At 57.0% G+C, this 23,489-nt stretch overlaps 3 protein-coding genes across 3 annotated transcripts; 1 reads left to right on the top strand and 2 right to left on the bottom strand.

Moving 5' to 3' along the window:
* Nucleotides 1–1,857: 1,857 nt before the first annotated feature.
* Nucleotides 1,858–5,208, top strand: LOC104018813 (la-related protein 6). Its single transcript, XM_087769108.1, has 4 exons — nucleotides 1,858–2,039; nucleotides 2,166–2,342; nucleotides 2,640–2,850; nucleotides 3,407–5,208. Exons 2-4 carry the CDS (start codon nucleotides 2,176–2,178, stop codon nucleotides 4,403–4,405), a joined length of 1,377 nt encoding a protein of 458 aa, XP_087625234.1. The 5' UTR covers nucleotides 1,858–2,039; nucleotides 2,166–2,175; the 3' UTR covers nucleotides 4,406–5,208.
* A 409-nt stretch (nucleotides 5,209–5,617) lies between these two features.
* Nucleotides 5,618–7,846, bottom strand: PRR22 (proline rich 22). The gene is made up of 3 exons (XM_087769731.1): nucleotides 6,955–7,846; nucleotides 6,768–6,863; nucleotides 5,618–6,393 (listed from the first exon to the last, which is right to left on the bottom strand). The coding sequence occupies exons 1-3, from the start codon at nucleotides 7,055–7,057 to the stop codon at nucleotides 5,618–5,620; spliced, it is 975 nt and encodes a 324-aa protein (XP_087625857.1). The 5' UTR covers nucleotides 7,058–7,846.
* Nucleotides 7,847–7,980: 134 nt separating this feature from the next.
* Nucleotides 7,981–15,475, bottom strand: DUS3L (dihydrouridine synthase 3 like). The gene is made up of 13 exons (XM_087769107.1): nucleotides 15,390–15,475; nucleotides 14,816–15,128; nucleotides 13,713–14,297; nucleotides 13,001–13,042; nucleotides 12,750–12,902; nucleotides 12,540–12,656; nucleotides 12,097–12,162; nucleotides 11,899–12,009; nucleotides 11,171–11,267; nucleotides 10,528–10,603; nucleotides 10,020–10,208; nucleotides 9,804–9,932; nucleotides 7,981–8,170 (listed from the first exon to the last, which is right to left on the bottom strand). The coding sequence occupies exons 1-13, from the start codon at nucleotides 15,431–15,433 to the stop codon at nucleotides 8,098–8,100; spliced, it is 1,995 nt and encodes a 664-aa protein (XP_087625233.1). The 5' UTR covers nucleotides 15,434–15,475; the 3' UTR covers nucleotides 7,981–8,097.
* Between the last annotated feature and the right edge of the window lie 8,014 nt (nucleotides 15,476–23,489).

The raw sequence follows: 23,489 nt of genomic DNA, 5'->3' as shown, positions 1-23,489 counted from the left end.
AAACAGCGGCGGGTTTGAGGGGGTGATAGCCCATTAACCAGAGTTCACGGAGGGGAGAAGAGCCTGAAAGACCAGGCTGCTGCTAAGCATGGGGCTGTAAAAAGCATTTTCTAATTACGCTTCCAGACTAATTGTGGAGGATGGGAGCAGTGAGACAGGGATGTGACAAGTGACGGATTGCTCCTGCTCTGACCTCGGGAAGGGGAAGGTTCAGCCTCAGTCTCTCTCCCTCTGCGTCCTTGCTCGCTTCGCTCTCCCTCTGGATTCTGCCCAGTCTGGCGGGGGTGGCTGGAGCAGCCGGAGCCTCTTCCCTCGGACACAGTCTCAGGGCTGGAACAGGGGCGTTATTTCCCCCTGGGGAGCTGAGCAGCACCTCCCGACCCCGAGCATACCCGGCTGCAAGCGGAAAGCAAAGCACAGCTCAAAATGTTCCCGTCAAAACGCAGACAGCCCAGCTTTGGCTTGCTGCTGGCTCCATCGCCCCTCCTAGACGGGCAAATCCCTGCAGAGGTGTGGGCGCGGGGCTGGCAGGCCAGGGGGCTGCCGGGCTCGGGCAATGGGACCCCAGCGAGGGACGGGGGAAGCTGGGCTGCCTGCGCGGCCCCTCGCTGCCGCAGGGGTGGGCAGTGCCCGTGCGTGGGCCGCGGGTGGCTTGCAGCAGCGTCAGGGTGGGTGCTGCCAGGGAGGGACAGCTTGGATGGGAGCGTCGGGGGGAGTTCAGCCCTGCAGTGTCCTGACCCCCAGCGGATCTGCCTCCCGTCGCAAATTCAGGTGAGGTGTGTCCGCGTTGTCACCTGCCACCAACTGGGCCGTTCTTGGCCACCTCTCTCATCCCAGGACTTTCTCTTCCACCCATCTCACCGCCGTGCAGTTCCCAACCAGCAGGGCAAGTCGGGAGGTGGTTGGGGGGTGACACCAAATGCACCAACCCCCGGGGCAACCAGGGGAGTGCGACATCCCACGAGCGGCTTGGCGTTGCCGGTCCCTGTCACTCGTCCCAGAAGGGTGATCTGCGTGGGCGATGCTGCCAGTCTGGTGACAGGTTGTTTTGAGAGCTCAGGGTGGACGCACGATGAGCCCTTGGCTGGTCCTTGTAGCCACAGGGCACAGAGCAACATCAGCTCAACCCCATGCCCGGACAGACGGGCTGAGGCGCGGCTGGGTCAGGCTCCCAGGATCGACCCCTCCAGACGGCAGCCCTGGTTCTCGGCCGCCTCCACAGCCCCCCCGGGCCCTGGCATCGCCCCCAGCCTGGCGCAGCCCCCCGCTGCTCTGACAGCCACGTCCCCATCTCCACGTTGCGCTCCCACTGCTGCCCAACGTGGGGATCAAGCAACAGGGATGAGTTTCATCCCGGACCTCCTTCCCCACCTCACACTGAAGCTATGGACCATCCTGCCCCGGAGCCTCACCCCCCCCAGGGGGCCCATGCCCTTCCCTGGGCTTCAGCCCGTTCTTGGGGCTCTTCTGCTCCCTCTCATTGGGGTGGGGGGTATTTCTGCAGGGCGAAGGACCTTTGCCTGTCACTCCGGCAGCACCAGGAGCCCAAACAGTGCCAACCCAACCCAACCCTCCCTCCACCCCCATGTGATGGTTACTGTCCCTGCGCAAGACAGGGAAACTGAGGCACAGACTGAGATGCCTCATGGCAGCAGTTCACCGCCCTGCTGGGTACCACTGGGTACCAGTACCAGTACCTCTGCCCCTCCTCTGCCTGCCTGGCCTGGCTCAGCAGCGGTGGCCAGAGGAGCCTGGCCGCTCCCAGGGCTCAGCTGGGGCTGTTTAACCTGCAGACAGGTTTCACCTGGAGCCTGGTGGGTCTCGGCGGGGGCAGGTCCGTAACCGCCCGCTGGGGCTCTCTGGGTGGCTGCTCTTATAAACCAGCAGCCCACTGCCCCCAAGGGTTTTTGCTTTCTTTCTTTTCCTTTCTTTTCCCTTTGTCTTTTAGGAGCCTGAGGTTGGAGGGTTGGGGCCTACTGCCTGCGGGTCTCTAGGATGTAGTGCCAGGACTTTCCACCCTTCCCAGCGCTGCCAAGCAGGTAAGGGCACAGCACCCAGCCCCCTTCGCTCCCCCATCCCTCGGCAGGGGCTGCAGGGCTCTGCCCTGGGGCTGGCTGCGGTCAAGAAGTGTCCCAGCACTGTCCTTCTCCTCTGTAATGTCCCAGATGAAGGACGATGTCATCACGTAGCTCTGGGGTGGCCTTAGGGCTTGGTTCCCAGCCCGGCTGCAGCGCCCGGCTGCCAGCGCAAAGGAATTCCTTCCCGGCGCCGCATCTCCGGCCACCGCGGAGCCGCTCGCTCGCCCTGCTCAGCCAGGAGGACTTCTTTGAGAGCTTCAGTGGGTACGTGGCCGCTGGGATGTGTGGGGGGGATGAGCCCAGGCCTTGCCTCGTGTTTGTCCCCGAGGGAGCGTCTCCCTTGTCTGGGGTGGGTTTGGGTTCGTGGTCTAGCACTGGCGCTCCCGGCAGCAGGAGGCTCGCAGGGTGCAGGCTGGCGTTGCTCCCCTGTAGCCAGGACAAAGCTGATAGCCCTGACTCTCCCCGGTGCCTTGGCCAACCGTGATGCTGAGGCTGAGACCAAGCAGCGCTGTGCATCCCAAAGGCCCCCAGCTGATGCCTGCATCCCTGCTGCTCTGCCAGGAGCTTCTGCGATGTGAGCGATGCTTTGGGGGCTGATCTGCTGGGCTGCAACTCCCCCATCCCCGACCCGCAGCTGGTCCGGAGGATCGTGTCCCAGGTGGAGTTCTACCTCTCCGACGAGAATCTGGCCAAGGACGCTTTCCTCCTGAAACACGTCCAGAAGAACAAGATGGGCTTTGTCAGCATCAAACTGCTGACGTCCTTCAAGAAGGTAGGCAGCCCATGGTGCCGGCCAGCCAGGGTGGGAAGTGGCCTTCATGTGGAGGATGCCCGGGTGCCTGGGTGGGCGCTGGCTGTCTGCGATGCGGTGTCTGGGGAGGTCCTGGCTCCGCTCAGGCTGTCTGTGCCCTGGTGAAGCATTGGTGGTGCAGAGCTGGGCTCTGCTCTTTGCCTTCTGTGGGCTGCAGCAGTTCTCCGACCAGGGAGGGTGGCTGGGGAAGCGGCAACAGTCCTCAAACCACCCCCAGGGCTGGATTCACCTCTTCTGCCCATGGTCCCCCAGGGCTGCTTTGGGAGAGATCATCCCTGAACCAAAAAACTGCAGGGAAACGCTGGTGGTGTGACACACAGGGAAGCTGGAGCTTGTTGCCACACTCTGGGGGGCACTGGGGACCTTCTGCAAACCCCGAGGATGCTCACGTGAAAGGAGTGCGTTGCCTTGCCTTGACTTGAGGTTGATGGGGTTGGAGCCTGCCTGGAGGATGGGTTTAGGGTGGTCCCTGCCCGGGGAGACTCATGGGGACCCAGCGGCCCCCTCTCTCCCGCAGGTGAAATACCTGACGCGCGACTGGCGGCTCACGCTCTACGCCCTGCAGTTCTCGGAGCTGCTGGAGGTGAATGAGGAGGGCACCAAAGTGAGGCGACGGGTCCCTGTCCCCGAGTCCCTGCTGAGCATCCCCCCCAGCAAACTGCTGCTGGCCTGGGAGCTGCTGCCCCAGGAGCAGGCTGCGCTGCTGCCGCTCCAGAAGAATTTCCTCGAGACCATCACGAGGATGTTCAGTCCCTTCGGCGCCATCGCCTCCATCCGCATCCTGCGGCCAGGCCGCAAGCTGCCCTCAGATGTGCGGAAATACACGTCGCGCTTCCCCGAGCTGCTGAGCAAGTGCTGCGCGCTGGTGGAGTACGAGAGCCTGGAGAGCGCCCGCAGGGCCTTTGAGGACCTCGGCCGCCAAAGCCGACCGGGCGGCGAAAGCATCAGGGTGGTCCGGCTCTGCGGGAAGGGCTCCAAGAAGAAACCTGGGGCTGAGAGGGAGGCGGCGGAGGAGCTGGTGGACCAGCTGGGTTGGAAGGCACAGGCGGCAGCCGCAACGTTCCCCTGCGGCCTCAGGGACTCCCTGCTCTGCAGCTCTCTGGAGTCAGACGGTGCCCTGGCGTCACTGCCCCTCCTGAACAAGGACCCCCCGGCACCTGCCTGGCCCGGCAGCGACTTCAAGCCCAGCAACTTGGGCAATGCCTTCACTGGATCGCTCCTCACCAGCAAAGTCTTCCCTCCACTTGAGACAGGCTTGGGCACCGGCAGCTGCTACGGCCTCTGCTCCAGCACCGAGAGGCCCCGTGGCTGCGGCTGGGGGAGCGGGGCGGGTGCCTGGGTGCCCTGGCACAGCAGCCCCTCTCCGGATGCCAAATCTCCTCCCAGTAACCCCCTGGCAGCGAAGCAGATGCCTGAGCCCCTGGGCCTGCGGGACGGGGTGCTTCGCCTGCCCCACGGCCCCGATGGCAGCAAAGGCTTCTGCAGCAGCAGAGGAGAGCTCATCCTCCGGCACTGAGGCCCCTTTACGTTTGGGTTTGGGGATTTTTTTTTTTTTTTTCTTTTTTTCTTCCTTCTCTCGAGCAGAATAACTCTCTGTGGCCCCCGAGAGATGCAGGCGGTGGCGGTGCCACTGCTCCAGGGCACAGGAGTTTTGGGGCAAGGATGCTTGGGGCGTGTCAGCGTGCGAGGCGAGACGCTGAGCGGCAGCGGGACCGGGAGCTGCGCCGTGCTGACGCCAAGGGGACTGCGCCTGCCGGGGGTCCAGAGCAGCTCCCACCACCCCAGTGGCATCACTGGGACTGCCCTGAGGAAGGGGCTTATCCCCCCCGACCCCCAGCGCTGGGGATTGCCCCGACAGGGGCCTCACCCTGCACCTTCTGCAAGCCAGACCGGAGAGGTGAGGCCGCTTCCCGAAGGCGCCGTTGGCTGCATTGGCCCCAGGTTGTGGAGCTCGGATGGGAAATGGGCAATAAAGAGCGATGAAGTTTCCAGGCACTTTCTGGCCGGTGCAGTGATTTTTTTTTTTTTATTATTATTTTTCCCTTCCTGGTCTTGCAGCTGCCCAAGGTGCAGCCAGACAAGGGGAGGAGGGTCCCTGCCCGGCCTGCAGCTCCCTCCCTCGCCGTTCTTGGGGTGACTTGGGGTTGTTTTGCTGCGGCAGTGAGGCCAAGCCGGGCTCTGGAGCTGAGCCCGGAGGGACCCGAGGAAGGGCGTGATTGTCTTGAGGCTTCGAAGGGCTTTGCACCGAGCCCTGTCCCCGCTGGAGGGGACGCTGGTCGTGTTCATGGCAAAGGCCTTGCAGGCTCTGTTGTCGTGTGTGTCTGTCCCCTTCCCACCCCCTGAGGTCTGTCCTTGTCCCAGGGACTGTGTGCTGCTTTCTGTGTGGGGCCGTGTCCGTGAGTCCTGCAGGGACCCGTCTGTCCTGGCTCCCCCGCCAAAGGGGAAGGGGACAGGGGAATCCCCCCGCCACTGCCTGCCCCGCTGGTGGTGGCTTGGTGCCCCTCGGGGCTCGCTGGCTCTGATCTGGGGCTCAGTGGGGCTTCTGCACCTCTTGCGTGCTGTTTCCCAGTGGCCCCTGGGCTCCCTCCCAGGCAGGCACAGAGCCGTTCTGCAGAAACAGCTTTTAATGGAGGGAGAAAAAAGAAGAAGAATGTCCCATCAAAGCTGCTCTAACCCCCCACCCCCCAAATACACCACCCCTCATCCCCCACCACCCCCAGCCCTGGCTCTAATCCCCCGCCACCACCCCCGTGCTGGCTGCGCGAGCCCTGTGCTTCCTGGGGGGCTTTGGCAGGGTGCTCTTCCCCCGCTGCTTCCCCTGCTTCTCTGACGCGGCAGGTGGGGACGGTGGCGGGTCCCTGTCCACCTCTTCCTGCAGGTCCTGGGGCTCCATCCCGATGGCGAGGAGTTCTTCAAGGCTCAGGATGGCATCGGCCGTCTCGGGGATGCTGTAGTCGGGGCTGAGCAGCTCCTCGGGCAGCAAGAGCGAGGCGAAGTCGCAGTGGGGAATGGCTGCGCCGGTGTCACCAGGGTCCTCGGGCATGGGGCTGCTGCCGGGACCATCCTGGCTGACTCCCACCGCGTTCAGGGAGCAGCCAAAGAGCCTTAGGGCCTCCTCGAGCAGCACCTCCTCGGACACCGCAAGGTCGCCGGCCGGGTCCCCAAGGGCTTGGCTGTGGGGCGCAGCAGAGGGGCTGGTGGGGACGCTGCTGCCCGGGGATGTCCCTGCGGGGGTGGCTGTGCTGGAGATGTTGATGAGCTGGCAGCTGGGGATGCATGGCAGCACCTGGGGGGGTGTGGCCACCGCTGTCCCCTGATGGTTGTAGGGTGCAAGGTGTTGCAGTTGGCCCTGGAGGGTCCCGGGGTCCCACAGGGCAGCACCCGGCAGAGACGCAGCACCGTGGCCGAGCGTGGCGGTGGCCGGTGGGGGCAGGTTGGTGGTTGTCCACTGGATGTGGAAGATGCGGGGGTCGAAGAAGCAGCCGCATGGAGCCCTCTGCAGACCTGCGTGGGTGAGTAGGAGCCGTGCTGGGCCATGGGGACCCCCCACGGGCACCCACCGAGCCGGCCCCCATCGCCAACAGCTCTGAGCCAGGCACATGGGGAGCTTGTGGCCGGGACGCTGCCCGCGGGGCGAGCTGCTGTGCTGGCAGGGCAGGGTTGCAAATCAGGGAGGAGAGTCGCTTCTAGGAGGTGAAAAGGGAGAGATGGCCCCAAATATTTGGGAAATTCTCTGGAAATTGGGTTTACTGGATGCGGATCAGCCAGCCGAGGGCACGGCCGCTTGCCCGGGCTTGCTGAACCCCTGTGCCGCATCTGCCAGGGGTGGTGGGGATGCCGGGAGTGCGCGGGGGTCGGGGATGCTGCACGTGCCGTACCTGGTGGTGGGACCTGGGGTGCTCCCTGCGCTGGGGGTGCCCAGGCTGCGGGGACGGGCTGCTCCTGCCCGGGCAGTTGGCACAGGTTGGCTGAGCCTGAAAGCGAGACAGGAGCGATGGCCGGCGGTCACCTCCGCTCTCGCCCCTGGGAGCGTCCCCGGGCTGCAGGGCTCGGGTCGGTCCCTACCTTGGGGGTAGAAGGTTTCAGGGAGCACAAAAGGCTGAAGCAGCCGGGGCGCTGGCGGGGCCCGGGGGCTGCGTGGTGTGAGCCGCAGCGGTGGCAGCGCCATGGTCTGTTGTGCCTGCTGGCTGCTAAGGACTCGCTGGGGTCTCCCCGGAGGGAATGTGGGGGCTCCCCGTGTTCCACCCCGCCCCAGCAGCCTCCCCGGCCCCTCCTGGGCAGGGGAAGGGGTGAGGGGGGCTGGGGTGCCCCGGCCCCTACAGGTGGCTCTCAGGGGCTGTGGGAACAAGTGCTTTCCGCTTTAAATAGTATTTTTCAGGGGGGGAAAAAAAGAGTAAGTTGATCCAGCCGAGCTGCGCGGGGACCAAACTGCATCTGCAGCCTCCTTGTGCCACGCAGCAAATGCATTTGTGACTATTGCCTGTGCTTCTGCGTGCTGCATCGACTGGAGCGACGCAGAGATAGGAAAAAGGACCTCGAGGGCGCGAGGGAAGGTCACACGGCGTCACTCGGTGGCACGCTCCCCCCCAGCCCTCGCTCAAGTAGCACCATCAGGTCTTTTTAGTCTCCTGCTCGGGAAACCAGCAGCTCTGGATCCCCCTCGGAGGGGGCCACGCTTTCCCCGGGTGCATGACACTGAGGAGGAGACGGCAGCCACCGCTGTGTGCTCCCAAAAAAGGACTGGATTCTGCACAAGATCTGACGATGAGATGGTGGGGCTGTTTGTGCTCTACAGGGCTCCAGGGACTGGGTTAGTACATCCCCTCCTCGCATGTGCAGGATTTGGCACTACCAAGGACATCCTGGTAGGAACAGAGGCCTCTCGCTCCTGCTATGTGAACAGTGCGTGGCCCAGGGGAGCCAGGACAACTCCTGCTGTGAACTGGAGGCCGAAGCTCTCTCCTGGCCTGTATCCTGTTAATGAAACAGATTGCTCTCTGTTAGCAAGGCACCTCTGGCTGCAAGATTGTGCAAGGCCATCTGCTGCCTAACTCGTGTCAGGAACTGATGCCGGGGGCGTGAAGGCAACCGTGCTTCTAAAAACATAAAACTTTATTTCGGAGCGCAGCTGAGCAACCCCGCTCCTCGACACACGCCATCCCAACGCCGCCTCTTGACTCGATGCCATGGGAAGGGGCCTCGTCAGCCCTATCTGTAGGAATTTGCCTTGTGTTTAGGCAGGAAGGTGAAGCTGGTAGGTACGGGTCCCAGAAGCAGCTCACTGGAAGAAAGAAAAGAACAAAAAAAATGAAAACAAAACAAAAAACAAGGAGAGGTCTGTGTTCAGTACAACAAAACCACCGGTACTCAGCTGCTCGTGGCTCTACAGCGAGGGTGACTGCAGTCAGACGTGTCAAACCAAGCCTTTACCCTCCCGAAAACTTAGGGCTGCTGCACAAAACCGCCTCTGGTGCTGAGCTTTAACCCTGAACCATGGGAGTGGCGGGACGCAGCCTCCAGATAAGGGCAATGCCCTTCTTGCTGGGGAATCACCGAGACTCAATGCCAAAACGGGTTCCGAAGTTTGGTGACCTGAATACCAGCATCACCGCTGGCGAGGACGTGCCTAAAATCAACACGAGCCTCTGAAAAGCTCCTCCCCACCTCTTGCTGTGCTTGTGCGGAGCCGAAACCCTGGTAGTGCCAAAAAGTATTACGGTCAGATCCTAAAATGATGTAAGCCAGTTCTATTGCGATCAGATTTATCCTAGCTTAAGACTTCAACTATTTCACGCTTTGGAATACACGTTGTATTTTCAGCGCAGAGTCATTTTCGTTATAGTCAAGGAGGCGTAGCTTATTTCCTGGATGCTGGTTCAATGCGGCATCACTAAAACTTTCCGTAAGACACGGCACACAGCAGCCCAGCAGCGCACAAAATTGCATGGCAAGAGCCTGAATCTACAGCACAAAAGCAGAAATCGTGTGCTCAGAGAACCCTGCTTCTGGTTAGTGTCTCCTTAAAATGAGCTTTAACGAATAAACCTAAATCGCTTTAAAATTTTGAGTTCTTGCAGCTATAAATGTCTATTACATGGCACTGTAAAGGCCACAGGTTACAAAGCTTTGTGCAGGTGCTGCTTGAAAAATGACAATTTAAAAATTCTGATCAAAACTTGATGTACTTGTAACGTGGTTTTAGGCAGCTGCTCACAGTGCTAACAAACGGATGAGGATTAGCAAAACCAGGGAAGGCTGTAGCCATGCTCTATTTTTGCTAATCTGTTTCCATGAGATGGGAAATAGCAGCTGGCTGCTCCAGCTCTCCTTTTAGCTGGCTCTGAGCTTGCAAAGTCATTTCAAGCCAGTGCGTGAGGACTCGTGGATGTGGGGAAAAACAGTTTCCTGCGCTTTGTTGCATGAACTCAGAAATCAGATAATGAAAAACAGGGAAAAGGCTCAGCTCCCCTAACTTGGGGATGGGGGCTGCCTTCCCGCTCGGCGTCTGTAGGGGCCTGGCAGGGTGGGACTGTCCGGGCAGAGCACAGAGGGAGCTGATGCCGAAAGCCTCAGACATCCCGTCGTTGCGCTCTCCTCTGTTCGCTCCTACGACTGTCCTGGGATGAACAGCGTGTCATGAGAGAGGTCAGCTATTCGAGATTTGCAGCGAGTGCTGGAAGACCTGCTGAAGCAGATACCGGGATTGAGAGAGCTCTTTACGGCAACCTCAAGCCCAGTTAAAACCTCAAAGTAAGTAAAGCACTGGTTAACCCTTGCTGCTTTCTTACAACCTCTTAAACTGACAGGAAAGAGTCATTACCCCCTCTCTGGAGGATGCATGCAGGCACAGTGAGTTTGTGGGGCTCTGCGATGTCCCTTCCTAGCAATTTAAATGAAATTCAATGCTTTATTACCTTATTTTAATCCAATCATCCACGTTTTGGCTTGCCATCAGTGTCTCCAGATAGTCTCTCCCCATGTAGTAAGGCGGCCGCTCGTTAATTTTCTGAGGTAGGTATTCTAACAAGCCAACTGGAATATACCTGCAACGAAACGCAACGGCACTGTGTGCTATCGCTCCAACGGCAGGGGCTTGCTGCGGTAAAGATCTCTCAGCTGGGGTGAATCACCTGCACAGGAAGGAGAGCCACTCCAGCAGGAACTTCCTGGTCTTCTCCACGCCCTGAGTATCGGACCCCCAGTGCTCAAGGCCATAGTTGGTGAAGTCTTTGAGGATATCAAATCTCTCGCTGGAGGAGACATCCCAATGTCTCTGTTCCTTAATTTCAGTGAAAAGCCACGGTTTGATGAGTGCCCCTCTGTAGCAAAAAAAAAAAAAAAAGTGCATTGATATTCCCATGACTGAAGCTTCTGAATTTGCCAACCCATTTAACAGACTTTCCAGCACTTATTTGCCATTATAAACCACTTTATAAGGCTGCTTTATTTTTTTTTTCCATTTCAACAGGAAGCTGCTGTAAGTTCCCACAGAAGCAAACTGATTTTACCAAGTGTCAAAGAGTACTTTTACCAAGAGGAAACTTCTCGTGTTTTGGGTATGTTTCAGTATTTTTTTAATTCCTTTTTTACTCTTGCACGCATAGAGCTCAGAAGCAAAGGGGAAACACAGGCACTTGCCTTGCAATCATAATTCCCGAAACGCCCATCTCCATGGCTCGATTAGCATCTTCGTAAGACAAAATATCACCGTTTCCTGCCAGAAGGAAGGAAGAAGCCAGGGGTCAAAGCGATACACGAGGGCAAGTCAAAATGAGTTAATCCAGGCATGGGATAAAATTCAAAATGGACACAGGCTCCCAGAGCCAGCTTGTCCAAAGAGGCTCTGGGGCTCCTGTTTAGAGGCTCCCAGGGATGTTTCTGATTAAAGTTCCCCTTACAAGGAAAAGGAGAGCCTTCTCCTCTCTTCTCCACTCCCAACCCCTGGCCTGAAGGTTTAGCTGGGACTGTCTGTGCCACGGTGCCCAAGGGAGAAAGCACCTGCTAAAAACCAAGTGTTTTGTGTCCTCCTGCCTGTCCCTTTCCCCCCTACTCCACTCAGTGCTCGTCACGCCTGGCCCCAAGCACACGGGCAGATCTGGGCAGCACAGGAGCTGCTGGTAACTCACTCCACCGTGTCATCAGCAGCAGTGGGGATACTCCAACCTTTCCCTTTTCCCTGGGCTAAATGTCCTTGGGAGCCTGCTTTTTTTGTTTTTAAAGATATTTCAAATCAAACCTGCGGCACTTTCAGTCCACATGATAAAATAACAGAAACACCTACCAAAAAGAGGCATGGGGCTTGCTATTTTAGCACATTCTGCTATGTAGTCCCAGTCGGCGCCCCTTGTGTACCGCTGTTCCCTGGATCGGCCGTGAAGCTGGGGAAGAAAGTCACAGTGAGACCTCTCCGAATGCTTCGGAGGAGGCAGGGCAGAAGAGGAGCGCCGGAGGAAGGTGTTTCAGCAAAGGTAACGACACCAGGCTGGGGTAAGGGATCCCTCTGGATCTACAGCCCCGCCAGCTGCTAACAGCTCAGGCTGCGGAAGTGGTGAGCAGAGCTGAGAAAGGGCTGGATGCTTTCTGAGTAATGTTTCAGCTATTTGCAAGCCAGAGCAAGACGTGACCGTTCACAGTGAAAGGCAATATTCACTGTGGGCAGGAACTACGCATCCCCACGCAAATGAGATGGCCTCATCGCTTCCCCAGCCCTGCTGTAACGAGGCTTATTTGGCTGAAACCTCTGTTCCGGAGCACTGCAGGAACCATCTCCCTTTGTAATGGATACAAGGCTCAGGAGCACCTAGGAAAATGCTCTCTGCATCTGAATTTTTCTCTGTTATTAGCAGAAAACACTAAAAGGTAGTACACAGCTGGTCAAAGGTGTCTGAAAGAGCTGCTCAGCTGTGGGGAAGGGGAAGGGCAGCCCCACCCCGTGCTCTAGGGTGACATGCAAGCAGAGTTCCCCAGACACCAGCCAACACTCTCACGCTGCAGCAAGTATCCCTGTACCGTGACCATGGATGCTCCCCACTCCCGGATCTTGGGGATTATTTTATGAGCCACATTAATCTTTTCTTGTACCCCCGTCCGTATCTTCACAGTCAGCGGGACATCCAGCACCTGCAGAAATGGGGGAGTGAGGCCAGGCCGAGGCAGGAGCCGGCTCCATCAGCTCGTCTCCCGCTGCCGGCAGGCGCTCTGACTCACCGAGTTCATCCCTCGGACAATCTGCTCAAACTTGTTGGACCGAGTCATCAGAGCACAGCCTCCTCCCTGGGGGACAAAAAGTGGCACAGTCAAGACTTTCTGCCACCTTGCATAGTGAAGAGCCTCCTTGGAGCTGCTCAACAGCAGCCCTCTACTCAGGGAATGCAGGTAAGACTCGGAGCAGCCCAAGACCTGGAGAAAGGGGACTCTTCAACAAAAAAAACCCACAGCCCTTTTCCCTCCCAACTTCTGCCTGCTGCCAGGCAGAGACAGCTAACCATCCCCTGCTCTCTGAACAGCTTATTTGCCTTCTCGTTGATGTCTAGTGCCAATAAATGAACTGGGAGCTCTGGATCAGACTGGCAGCAGATCAGGTAGCGGGGGACGAGGCAAAAGAAGCATCTATTGAAAGAAGCAAAACATGCTGCAGAACATCTTCTTACCTTCTTGTAGACCAGGTCGATGGGACACCCGACATTGATGTCTACAAAGTCCACTTCAATTGTCTGGTTCAGGAGCTCTGCACATTTGGTCATCGTGTCTGGAAACGCTCCCTCCAGCTACCAAAGAGGGACAGGTTGCATGAGTTCAAGAAGCTTTTCTCCTCAGAAATGAGCACTCATTTGTTTGGTTATCAAGATGATAGCACTAACCTGCACCCCAAAAATATCTTCGGTATGATGCCGTTTGAGGAGAGCCCACTCGGAGGACTGGCCCTGAAGCAGGTTTGTGCACACAGCCATCTCTCCACAGGTGACATCTGCTCCGAAGCGCTTGCATATCCTTCGGAAAGGGAGGTTACCGCACTGAAAGAGACAGCAGAGAGATGGTTTGTCAGGAGATTTGCTCTGTTCCAAATGTGGCAATGGCAAATTTTGACAAAAGGAGAGAATTATCTACCCACCGTGGTCAGTGGAGCCAAGTAGAGCTTGCCTTGGATTTCCAGCTGGAAAACAAGAAGGATGGAGAGGCATGCTAGCAGAGCTGAACCAGCAGTGGTTAAACAGGAAGATATTCCAGTTAGCAATTTTATCATTTGCCTTGGGTAAAACTCAGTGGGAAACCCAGGAAATCACTGGTTTTGTTCGAGAACCTCAGCTATTCCAAGAGAACGTATCATTTGGATACAAGACCCAGAAACTTGAACTGCTCAATTTGTTTTCACTGCTCAACTTGGAGAAAACTCAAAGCAGTTACAGATATAAGAGGGATGCAAGACTGGCTAATGGATGCAAGGATGGAGGTGAGGAGGAGGAGAGGAATAAGGCAGTGCTCTCACCCCAGGAGAGCACTGTACTGTGCACACAAACCAACCAGCCCCAGCCTCGGCTCTCCTTGCACCTCCATCCACCCTCACTGACAACTCAGCCCCTGCTCTCCTTCACGTGCAAGGGGCTGCAGCTTCTCTTGGTTCTCACCCCTCCAAGGGCACCACCACAGCCCCCAGAGCTCACCTTCCTGCACCCTTCCCCTCTCATGACAGTAATGCGGTCCCCAGGCAGCTCTGTCCTCTGCCTGCCTCCCACCCAGCTAAGAGGTCTCTTCTGTCTTCCCAAGCACAATCTTAACCCCTTGGCAGGTACCCGAGAGACGGCAGCCCTCGACCAAACTCTCACCTTCCTCTTCTCACATGACCGCAGCTTTATAATATCTTCATCTGTCACTGGGCCCACTGTTTTGATGGAGGAAGCCTCCTCGCCACTTGTGGGGCCGGGACTCGGCAAGGCCTCTGGTTTGGGATCGTCTCCCTGCTCCGGTAGCACAGGACATTCGGGGCTGTCTCCCAGAGCCTCCTGGGGTGTTGTGCAGTTGGACACCTCTTGCTCCTCTGTAGATTGCCCCGTGGCTTTGCCTCCCTTCCCGCCATTGCCGTGGGGCTTGGCCAGCCCACGGAGGTACTCGTCAGCCTTCTTGAAGATAAACTTCCTCTTGCGCAGCTGGTGCTGGAGGTCCTTGGAGAGGTTGTTCCTCACCAGGGACTTCCCTTCCCACTGCTTGGCCAGGTCCGTGTTGACGATGTTCTGGTAGCCATCCCCAAGGTGGGCTTGGGCAAAGCGACAGGTGACGCCATAAATGCACTTGCCGAAGGTTTCGAAGAGCACGCAGCTGCACCCCAGGTCGGCCGGCTTCGCAGCCATGTACTCGCCGACGTCGTGAAGAAAGCGGCACCGTGGGCCGAAGTAGCACTTCTCTGCACACCCCTTAAAACAATAAAGAGGAGGTCAAAATCTCTGTCCCCCGCTTGCTTGCCCAGCCATGCCGGTACCTTCCGGCACAGGCGACGTGAGCCTGGGTCTGCCCGGCCAGAGAGGGGCCAGAACTGCTCCAAGCACCCATCGCTCCTTGGGTGACATCAGGCACATCCCATGAAATGCTCCCAGGAAGCTGACTGCTGGAATGTCCCGTAGAAGGGCAGCGATGTACCTGCTTGAGGGGACGTTTTAGTGCTACTGCTTCAGGGAAGCTGACACTTCCCTTGTCCTGCTCAGCTCATCCCACTCCACCCTCTCCGAGCCAGCCAACGGAGGTGGTTTGGCCAGCACAGCCCCCTGCTCCGTTCTCCCTGCTGGGAGTTTGCCCTGGCGCGGCTCTATCCTCAACGTGCTTTCCTAGACTTAAAAATCAATGCAGCCCTTGGGCAGGAAGGGCCCACCGGGGTCCCAAACGCCCCACCGGGGTCCCAAACGCCCCATGCCGGAGCAGGGCCCCCGCTCCCTACCTGCGTTACCGAGGGGCAGAGCCTGCTCTGCTCGTAGTGGTTGGGTTTCATGCACGGCCTGCTCTTGTTCTGCCCCCGGGCCCGCTTCCGCTCCCCAGGCTCCTTCTCCGCTGCTCCAGCATCCTCACGGCTTTCCCCGTCCTGACCGAGGCCCTCCGACCTCACCCGTTTGGCGGGGGGCTCGCTCTGGCAGCTGTCAACCTCCTCTTTCTTCTCCTCGCCCTCCTCTTCCTCGCCCTCGTTGCCTGCTTGGCCACCGGGCTCGCCCCCGGCCCGCAGGTAGGCATGGAACTGCTCCTTGGAGGCGAGGAACCTGCGGAGACACAGCCCCCCTGTGACCGCAGCGACGGCGGGAGCGGGGTGCGCGGGGAGAGGGGGGAGAGGGGGCGGCCTGAGGGGAGCGGGGGCTGCCGGGGGGACGGCGGGGCCGGGCACGTACCGGGGGCGGTATGGCGGGGCCGGGCATATGGCGGGGGTACGGAGAGGCCGGGCACGTACCGGGGGGGGTTATGGCGGGGCCGGGCACGTACCGGGGGGACGGGAAGGGCGGGGGCGGCCTTGGGCCCGCACTCACCGGGCGCGGACCGGCGCCGCCCCTGCCGCTACCACCGCCGCCATGCTGCCGCACGCGGTGATGACGTAGGGGGCGGAGCGGGACCACGTGACGGGGCGGGGCGAGCCCGGCGGGCAGATATAAAAGGCCCGGCTGGGGCCAGGCCACCTCACAGCGGCGGGTGGGGCGGGCCGCAGCTGAGATCTACGCTGGCCGGACCGGAGCCGGGCGCCCGGCCGGGCTCTGTCAGGGTCCGCAGTGCCGCTGAGTGCCGTGTCCGTCCGGCTGTGGGAGGCTCTGGGCTTGCTGGGGCCTGTCGGCTGTGGGGGCAGGCAGCCCTGCTGCCCCGGGGCCGGTTGAGGGGCTCCCCGAGCGGGGAGAAGGGGCTGGCGTGTCTCCCTTGCACCCGCTGTCATCCCTTGTCGTGACTCTTCAGCGCTTCTCTCTATCTCGGGGCACCTCCTGGTTGGTGTCCTGCCAGGGGCCCAGGATTTGCTGGGCTAACACCAGCTGCTGGCCCAGGCCTCGCTGTCTGGCGGGAGCAGGGCTTGTCACGGCTTGAGGGATGGGGAAAACACCTATGGGCCTTTGGTGGCTTCTGTGGGGTTCTGCGGTTTGGGGGAGAGGGTTTGGCCCTTCTGCCTCTGAACAGCTGTCAGCTGGAGAAGGTGGAGCTCTGCAGCGATGCAGGGCGCTTGGTGGGGGTTTTTTGTATGTTTGGGGTCTTTACTGAAGCGGTAAATGCAAGGCCTGGTTGCTAGGCTCAGTCTGAACTGAGGGGATGAGCCATCTCCTGTTGTGCAGAGCTGTAAATCTGCTTCAGAGCTGTCCCACGGGCAGAATTTTGTTGCGGCTGCTCCGGCAACAGGATTTTCCATATTACCCTTTGCAAACGTTTTCAAGCTCAACCCAGCTGAGGCACGGGAGGGCTTTGTCTTCCCACCGCTGATGGCCCCTGGGAAGAACGGGTCTGTGCTCGCAGCAGGCTGCTGCCATCGCGCCGTCCTCCTGCCGTGGGCAGGCTGCAGGGGGGCCCTGAGACAAGGCCACCCCGTCTCTGGGGACTGCGGTTGCCCTCAACATGTGCTGTAGCCAACACAAAACTTAATTCCAGATCTGAGGTCCTGCCACACGTTCCTGGTGGTTGCGTTAATGAGGCTGTCCCGCTAACGCAGCGGGCGAGGGCTGGTGCTCATGAGATCGGCTGGAGCGCGGAGTCTGCCCTTGCGTTTGGTCCATGGGTGGAAGTTCAAGCTGAAAAACAGACATGAAGTGGGGGGTGTTTGGTGTGAGGCAGCACACACTGACCTCTGCTCCCTCCTCTGTAGCTGCCACATCTTCTCCATGTGTTTGGGATGCTCGTTACAGCCTTTCCAGGTCCATAGTCCCTGCATGCCAGGAAGGGCCAGCGCCTCATCTGTGATCCTCTGAGCCTGTGCCTGGTAGCGTGGGCCTCGAGCAAGAAGGATCTTGTAGCGAAGGGGTAACATGTTCGGAGCTTTCCTGGGTGAGGTTTCCTTTCCAGCTTAGGCTCACATCCCTTCCTTTGCAGTTATGCTCTGTCATCTGCACAGCCTTGTCGATTGACTCATGCTTGGCCTGGGCTACCGAGAGGGTGAGAAATAGCTGTGAAGTCCAAATGAAGAAAGACCCGTGCTCCATCGTCTTTCCCGTTCCCCGCCCTGCACTGAATCTGAGGGCTTTGCCAGGCCCTTTTATCCAAATAAAGAAATTGCCTCTTTGTTTCCACGAGCCCAGGAAAGCAGGAGTGCGGTTTCAGCCCTGCATTGCAGCGCAGGTACCAACAAGAGGAGGCAGAAGGTAACTTGCGTTTTTGCCTTTAGGGGCTGCTAGAAGCTGGTGAAGAGCAGCCGTGCTTGCGGTGTCGGGGAATTACCGCAGCGTGAGTTTGTTTATGGGCGTGTAAGAGTTGTGTGTGCACGTGGGACAGAGGTAAGACTGCACGTGGGGCTGTAATTTTACTGTTTTCCTGTTTTCTGTTGCCTTAGTGCAGTTCTCTCCAGATGCTCCATCAGAAATGTCTTTTGGGAGGAGCCGGGAACCTGGTAGGGTGCTTTTGCTGTTGCCAGGGGTGGGCAGGTTGCATGATCAAGCCAGGCTGCTGCGAGAAGAGCTTTTGGCTGATTGGGTATTAATTAGTTTTGGAGTGAAATATGAGGAATGCAAAATACTATTTTAAGCTTCAGCTTGGCTGAGGGAAGGAAGGAAATGAGGCCCTGGGGATTAATGAAATGATTTCACTGATGTTTTTGTGGGGCAATAAGCCTGAAGTCAGAGTGCTTTTGACTTGCTGTACTCAGCTGAGGTCAGACTTTCGCATCTAATCCCTTCTCAGGGCAGTGCCTCGGCAGTTTTATGAGGCTGAGCCTCAGGCAAGCTTCCCAACAGACCCTGGTGAAGGGTCTGGGAGCGGAGCACGGAGCCCCTGGGATTGTCACCTCTGCCACAGCCTCGCGGGCACCAAATCGGAGCCAGCTGCGGTCTATGCCGTGCATCCACACGGCTGCTCCTGCCCGATGTGATGGGGGCTTAGCCGCACGCAGCTGAGCAGCTTGATGTTCACCCGTGGTTGCAAGGGGATGTAGACGAAGGAAGTCAGGGGAATCTGCGAGGTACAGAGAGGTGCTGCTCTTCTTGGCTCCTTCAGCGTTTTCACCCCTTGCTGTAGTCGGGTCATACTGAGGCTGGAAGTGGGGCCGGGGGAGTGAGGAGCTGTCAAGCCTGCGTTGCGGCTGCCTGAGCTGGACGGCTTTCGTGGGTGAGTATAGTGCTTGGATGGCCAGAGCTGTCATTTCAATATCCTTCAGCAGCACTAAAGCAGCTTTGAAGAAAATCAATACCCGAGAACTCACTGGGAAAGGCCAAGTCAGGAAAAACGGAAAGGTTGATTACAGGAAAGTGTGATATATATACAGGGAGGACTAAGTCAGAAAAAGTTCAGCTACTTCAGCGTCCAAGTTAAACACCACACATGTATTAATGAAAATACTCCTTCCACAAGCTCCCGCACAAAAGTCGGATGTGTCAAGCCCCTGGTTCTGGCTACTACACCCAGGCGTTAGCTGAAAAATGAGGCTCTGTAGCAGCCCCAAGAGGTCACCTCCACAGCTGCAGTGGGGTGAGAGCGGGGATAGAAATTTGGGCTGGTCAGATTTGTTTGGATGCCTTTCATAGCAGCGCAGTAATGTTCTGACAACCTTTGCTGGTTAATCATAAACGGGCAAATGCCGCAGAAGGCAGGTGTGAAATTTGCCGCTGATGTATGGGCAGGGTAGCCAGGGCTGGAAGTGAAACACGGGGTCCTATCCATCTTCTGGTCAAAGCAAAATCCATTCCTCATGTCTGTTGTCTACTCTTTTATCCGGTCTTGTTTTTAAAGCCCCGTGCAGCAGCGCTTCCAGCCTTCTGCAAAGGAGACTATTCCCATTGCTCATAAATCTACTATCAGGAAGCTGTTTCCAAGATTAAAACTTAAATGTTTCCCCTCTCCAGTTTCATGCCCCAGCTCCCAATTCCCTCCCTACTGTAATCACCAGTTCTCAGTCTCCTCCCAGCAGCTGGCCGTTCATGTGGACACGTGCTGGGGTCTCCGTACCCCACACCAAGACCCCAAAAGCCACCATGCCACGTCTGCCCCAAGAAGACCTGTGGTGGGACACTTTGGAAACGGGGTGTGCTCCTCCAATGCTTGTAAATGGCTGAGCCAGGCTTTGGGCAGGCAATTGTGTAATGGCGTTCAGAAAAATATCTCTTGCCGTAGCTCCCTCTTGGATAGTTTAAGAGCTGTTCGGAGCGCTGATTTAGCGTTTGGCCCATGGATGGAGTAGTTAAAGGTCATTATCTGGGCAAGGCCTGTGTAGTTTTGGGACAAGCTGTCGGTGCGCTGGAAGTGGACTGGAGTTCAGGGTCTGTTGTGGATATTGTACCAGCTATGGCAGGAACGATCGTTCCCGAAACTGTGATAAACCATGGTGGTGAGCCCTTGGATCCGCAAAGTCTACGCGGTGTGTGGGCAGGGATTTCGAGCGGAGGAAGGAGCGAGGGAAGGAAACACACAGGACATCTGGGCTCATGTGGGAGTGGTAGGAGCGAGGGAGCAGTGTGGGATCCTGAGTCTCTTGGCTGTGGCACTCAGCCCTTCATTAGTAAAGCTTGGAGAAGACCCCAAGTCTTTTCATCAGACCCTAAAATAAGACTAAGCCAAGGCACCAGTCATGGGAGAGGCTGATTTCTTGGCAGAGGCCGCTCTGCGTGACGGAAGAGGCAGGATGTGGCTTTCCCCAGCGCCCCTGGGCGCGAGAGCGGGGGAAGGCCCTGCTTCTCCCATTCTGGGAGCTCCGGGGGGCTCTTCGCACCAGGCGTTGATGTGCCTCCCAGCCTTCGTCGCCCTCGACCCTGCTGTTCCCAGGGCCATTTTGGGGCAGCTCCTTGGGTTGGTAGGGGGAGAGGCTCCTGAGAGGGACCCCTTCTCTTCCGACCTCCTCTGTCACCTGAGGTCACCCTGTCACTTTTCTGTGCAGGTTGGCTAATCCCCCGTGGCTCCATCCTCTGTTGGGACTTCAGGAGAGCTGAGGATCCGGACAGGAAAGGTGCTTGCCTTCAGCCCTTTAGCTGGCCTCTTCTAATGCCCTGTACCACCAGATAAAGTCATTTTTGTACATTTTTTTATTTTTATTTTTACATGAAAAAGCAACACTGAGATTTCCTCCTGACATTTAACTCAGTCGGTAAGTGACAAACCGAATAAACATTCCTGTTTCACTGGGACAAAGGCTCCAAGATCCTGCTGTGACTAAAATGTTTCATCATTTCCGAAGTGAAATGTTTCATTTAGAAAAAATAAGAAAAGAAGAAGAACTAAAAATGACATGTTTCAATGTTTTTCTAATTATTTTCTCCATTTTGGCTGAAGCTATTAGTCAAATTTGGCCCCACTACACAAATAGTTTTGGAACCTTCCAAAACTTCTATTTTGGTGACTTTTCCTGTCATTGATGAATAATAACGTGATCTCTGCCCTGCTCACCAGCACAGTGTGTGTTCCCGTTCACCCCTAGCCGCTTTCCTTCCAGGTTTGCTGCTGGGACCTGCTTTGGCACCCCAGCACCGTGACTCCCGCAGCTGCCTGGCTGCGCGGCCGCCTGCCTTCCCCCGGGCAGACTGGGGCTGCCTCTACCCTTTCCCACGCTGGATGTATGTTGAAACGCGCGTGTGTGCATGTTGGGTGTTCTTGCGTGCTCAGGCGGTAAGTCTCTTGCTCATCTGTATGTCTCGCTTACATGTGGATGGAGCCCTGGTGCCACATGGTGATGGAGCAGGATTTTTTTTGCAAGACCCATCCCATGCTATCCTAGCAGTTGCCCCCCATGCCATACCTGGGCTGATCCTCCGTGCCAAGTTCTTCCCAGTCACTGGCACAAGAAGTTTGTTGGATTCCAGGTAAGCAATGTTTTTTCTCCCCAAAACCTGGCTGCTATAAGCATGTTGCCTCTGCAGCTCAGCAGCAGTCCTGGAGCTGAGCTGGGGAGCTTGCAAACCGAGGAATGGTGAACAAGCTGGGATCTTTGCTGTTGCCTCTGTTTGTCCTCGTGTTTGCTCTGCCTGCATGAGTCACAGGAACAACATCTGTTGATTTTTAGGGTCACAGATGGCTTTGCTTAGCTTGTTAATTGTGATAGCGTGGCCTGTGACTGACACATGGCTGCTTTCAGCAGTGGGTACTGAGGCCCAGAAACAAAAGGCTAAAGCACGTTCTTCTGATAGCCCGTTTTGGACCTTACCTCGCCTCAGCCATGGCTCGCTCCGTGCAGTGGCCCAGGGAACTGCCCTGCTCAAGGATGGATGTTGTTCCAGGGCTGGCGGAGAGGTGGCAGAGCCTCGTCCCTCGCGCTTGTGTGCTGCTCAGCCTCAGGAGGGGGAATTTTGGACCCATGTTGTTTCTTAGCATCCTTTTGTACCCTTTTGTTCACCTTTCTTCCTGAGGCACCTGAATGAAGCGTCTGCTTTCAGTCGCCTCTTTCCTGATCCCCTCTACGTATGAGTCGGCTGTTGAGCCTGTAACTGCGGGACAAGCCGATACCACTAAAGATAAGCAGGGTGGGTCACTCATGCCATTTCCTTCACTCACTCAGTCCTCTTCAGCATCCTGCTGGAAATATGGATTTACAAGGAAAAAAACCCTGCAATTTCATTTAACTTTGGAAAAATAAAATCTCAGTGCCAGTTATATCCGAAGCCCTTCCTGGCATCTGATTTTTTGCAAACTGGGGTAGATGTATTTTTTTTTTTCTTCCTCCTCCTGACTAAAAGGTAGAGAGGACTGATGCAATGTCATCTAAACTTGGAGCAGCCTATGCTTCAGCAGCTGATGAGGTTTTGCAAAATTAGAACCATCCCCAGTTTTCCCCCGTCTCTCGGTATGATGGTGTGCCAGTTTTTCATCCTGTCTTTGTTCTGGAAAACTTACCATATGCCTTAAAAAAACAAGTATCGGAGGCAGTTGCCCTTGCCTGCCTGGAGTGAGAGATGCTCCTGTGTGTGTCAAGGACCCTGCCCAGCTGATGGGGGGGGTCCCCTTTGTCTTAAGGGATTTGTAGCCAGATGGATTTGTAGCTGTGCCACTCCGGGCGGCTCAGAGGTGCCTCGAGGGGATCGCACTAGCGCAGTGACTGCAGCGTTCCTGTGCCGGTCGCTCGTGTTCAGCTCGGCTGCAGAGCACGCGCTTGGCTGGCATCCCTGTAACTTCAAGGCTAGCTCAGCCCTTTTGTGAAAAAGAGGCAGCCATCCCTATGCTGTGGACATGGTCCCGTGCAAATGAGTGGGAGAAGAGGCAAAGGAACAGGCAGTATTGTCCCCAGAAAGTGTTATTGCTTTTGAGATGGAAAGATGTCGCTTCACTCTTCCTTCTCAGAGCACAAGGGAGAGAGAGTGAACCAGCTTTGGTTTAGCAGTCCTAATAAATATCATATGTGAGCTTTAGGGTGCTTATGGAGGACAAACCATGCCTTCTGGCTTTTTGCTGCACTCGAACAGCTGCTGGCAGCTCTGCTCATGCTGTTGGAGGGTGAAGGAATAGCAGCACTGAGAGCAGCCATTAGCTTTTTCCAAGGAGAGCTTGGCAGTCCCTGGGATGTGAAAAGTCCAGAAGAAAGCAAATGGCCTTTGGCTGGGGTCTTGGAGCCTGAACGTGAGCTGCGCTACCAGAACTCACTGTACTGGTAGGGAAGCGAGGAGAGCGCGATGTTTGCAGTGAGCGTTGCGTGCTCCCTCCCCCTGCAGCCATCCCCCTGCTAATGACAGTTGAATCCCGGGGCTGATTTCAGCAGCGTTTGGCAGAGAGGAGATGTCTCAAAAGCACTGAGTTCCTGCAAGTTTCATAGAGGTGGGTGGTTTGGTTCAGTACCCAAATTTGTGCCCCCTCGAAGGGAGGTCTGGGGCAGTTGGCCAGCTGACAGAGCGGGGGCTCGGTGGCCAGTTGGCACGTACAGCTCCAAAGCCAGCTGCGGCGTAGCCCAGTTCCTGCGCAGCAAGCTGGGGAGCAGATGTGGGGTGATGGGGGAAGAGTAGGGGACACCTGGGGGAGCGTGTATGTTGGAAGGGTGTATGCATGTGAGATCTGGCATTACTGCAGCACAGGGGCTGTAACGGGTATGGGAAGGAGCTGTGATTATTGATGTGTGAGGAGAGATATAGGAGCTATAGGACATCAGTCCATAAGGGCTTCTCCTACTCCCAGTACAGCCCCTGCTCAGCTAAGCAGTAGAGGGCAGGTTCCATGTTAAAATGTGCAAACAGCTCTATGGCAACACTAAGAATATAACATTGCTTTAAATAAATCCCCAAAAGCCAACCCAAAGTGAGTCAGGGATAGGTAGCCGGAGCCTGTTCCTGCTGGTTTTGACCTACAAGGGGGGATTGCTAATGCAGGCACTCGAGCGATGCAAATCTGTCCAGCTGTAAAACTGCTATTCCAATGAGTCACTTTTAAGAACAGGTGAAGCTTTTTCCAAAGCTTTGATTTAAGGAATGGGGTGCCCTTTCCTGGTTAAAGTTAGGATCATGGTTCCCTAAGCACTATTGAAAAGCTCGATCCGTTTCTCC

Source organism: Nipponia nippon, unplaced genomic scaffold (genome assembly GCF_047370975.1).
Source record: "Nipponia nippon isolate SJK-2023a ecotype South Korea unplaced genomic scaffold, ASM4737097v1 scaffold_31, whole genome shotgun sequence".
In the NCBI taxonomy this organism is placed as follows: Eukaryota; Metazoa; Chordata; class Aves; order Pelecaniformes; family Threskiornithidae; genus Nipponia; species Nipponia nippon.
This window is presented reverse-complemented; position numbering and strand designations above follow the sequence as displayed.

Coding starts and splice junctions, on each gene's coding strand:
- PRR22 (XM_087769731.1), bottom strand. CDS start 7,057: ATGGCGCTGCCACCGCTGCGGCTCACACCACGCAGCCCCCGGGCCCCG. Junction 6,864..6,954: donor TGAAACCTTCTACCCCCAAG/GTAGGGACCGAC, acceptor TCTCGCTTTCAG/GCTCAGCCAACCTGTGCCAA. Junction 6,394..6,767: donor ACCCCAGGTCCCACCACCAG/GTACGGCACGTG, acceptor TCACCCACGCAG/GTCTGCAGAGGGCTCCATGC.
- DUS3L (XM_087769107.1), bottom strand. CDS start 15,433: ATGGCGGCGGTGGTAGCGGCAGGGGCGGCGCCGGTCCGCGCCCG. Junction 12,903..13,000: donor ACTTGGCTCCACTGACCACG/GTGGGTAGATAA, acceptor TGTCTCTTTCAG/TGCGGTAACCTCCCTTTCCG. Junction 8,171..9,803: donor GATGATTGGATTAAAATAAG/GTAATAAAGCAT, acceptor TCTTTCTTCCAG/TGAGCTGCTTCTGGGACCCG.
- LOC104018813 (XM_087769108.1), top strand. CDS start 2,176: ATGTCATCACGTAGCTCTGGGGTGGCCTTAGGGCTTGGTTCCCAGCCC. Junction 2,343..2,639: donor TTCTTTGAGAGCTTCAGTGG/GTACGTGGCCGC, acceptor CTGCTCTGCCAG/GAGCTTCTGCGATGTGAGCG. Junction 2,851..3,406: donor TGCTGACGTCCTTCAAGAAG/GTAGGCAGCCCA, acceptor TCTCTCCCGCAG/GTGAAATACCTGACGCGCGA.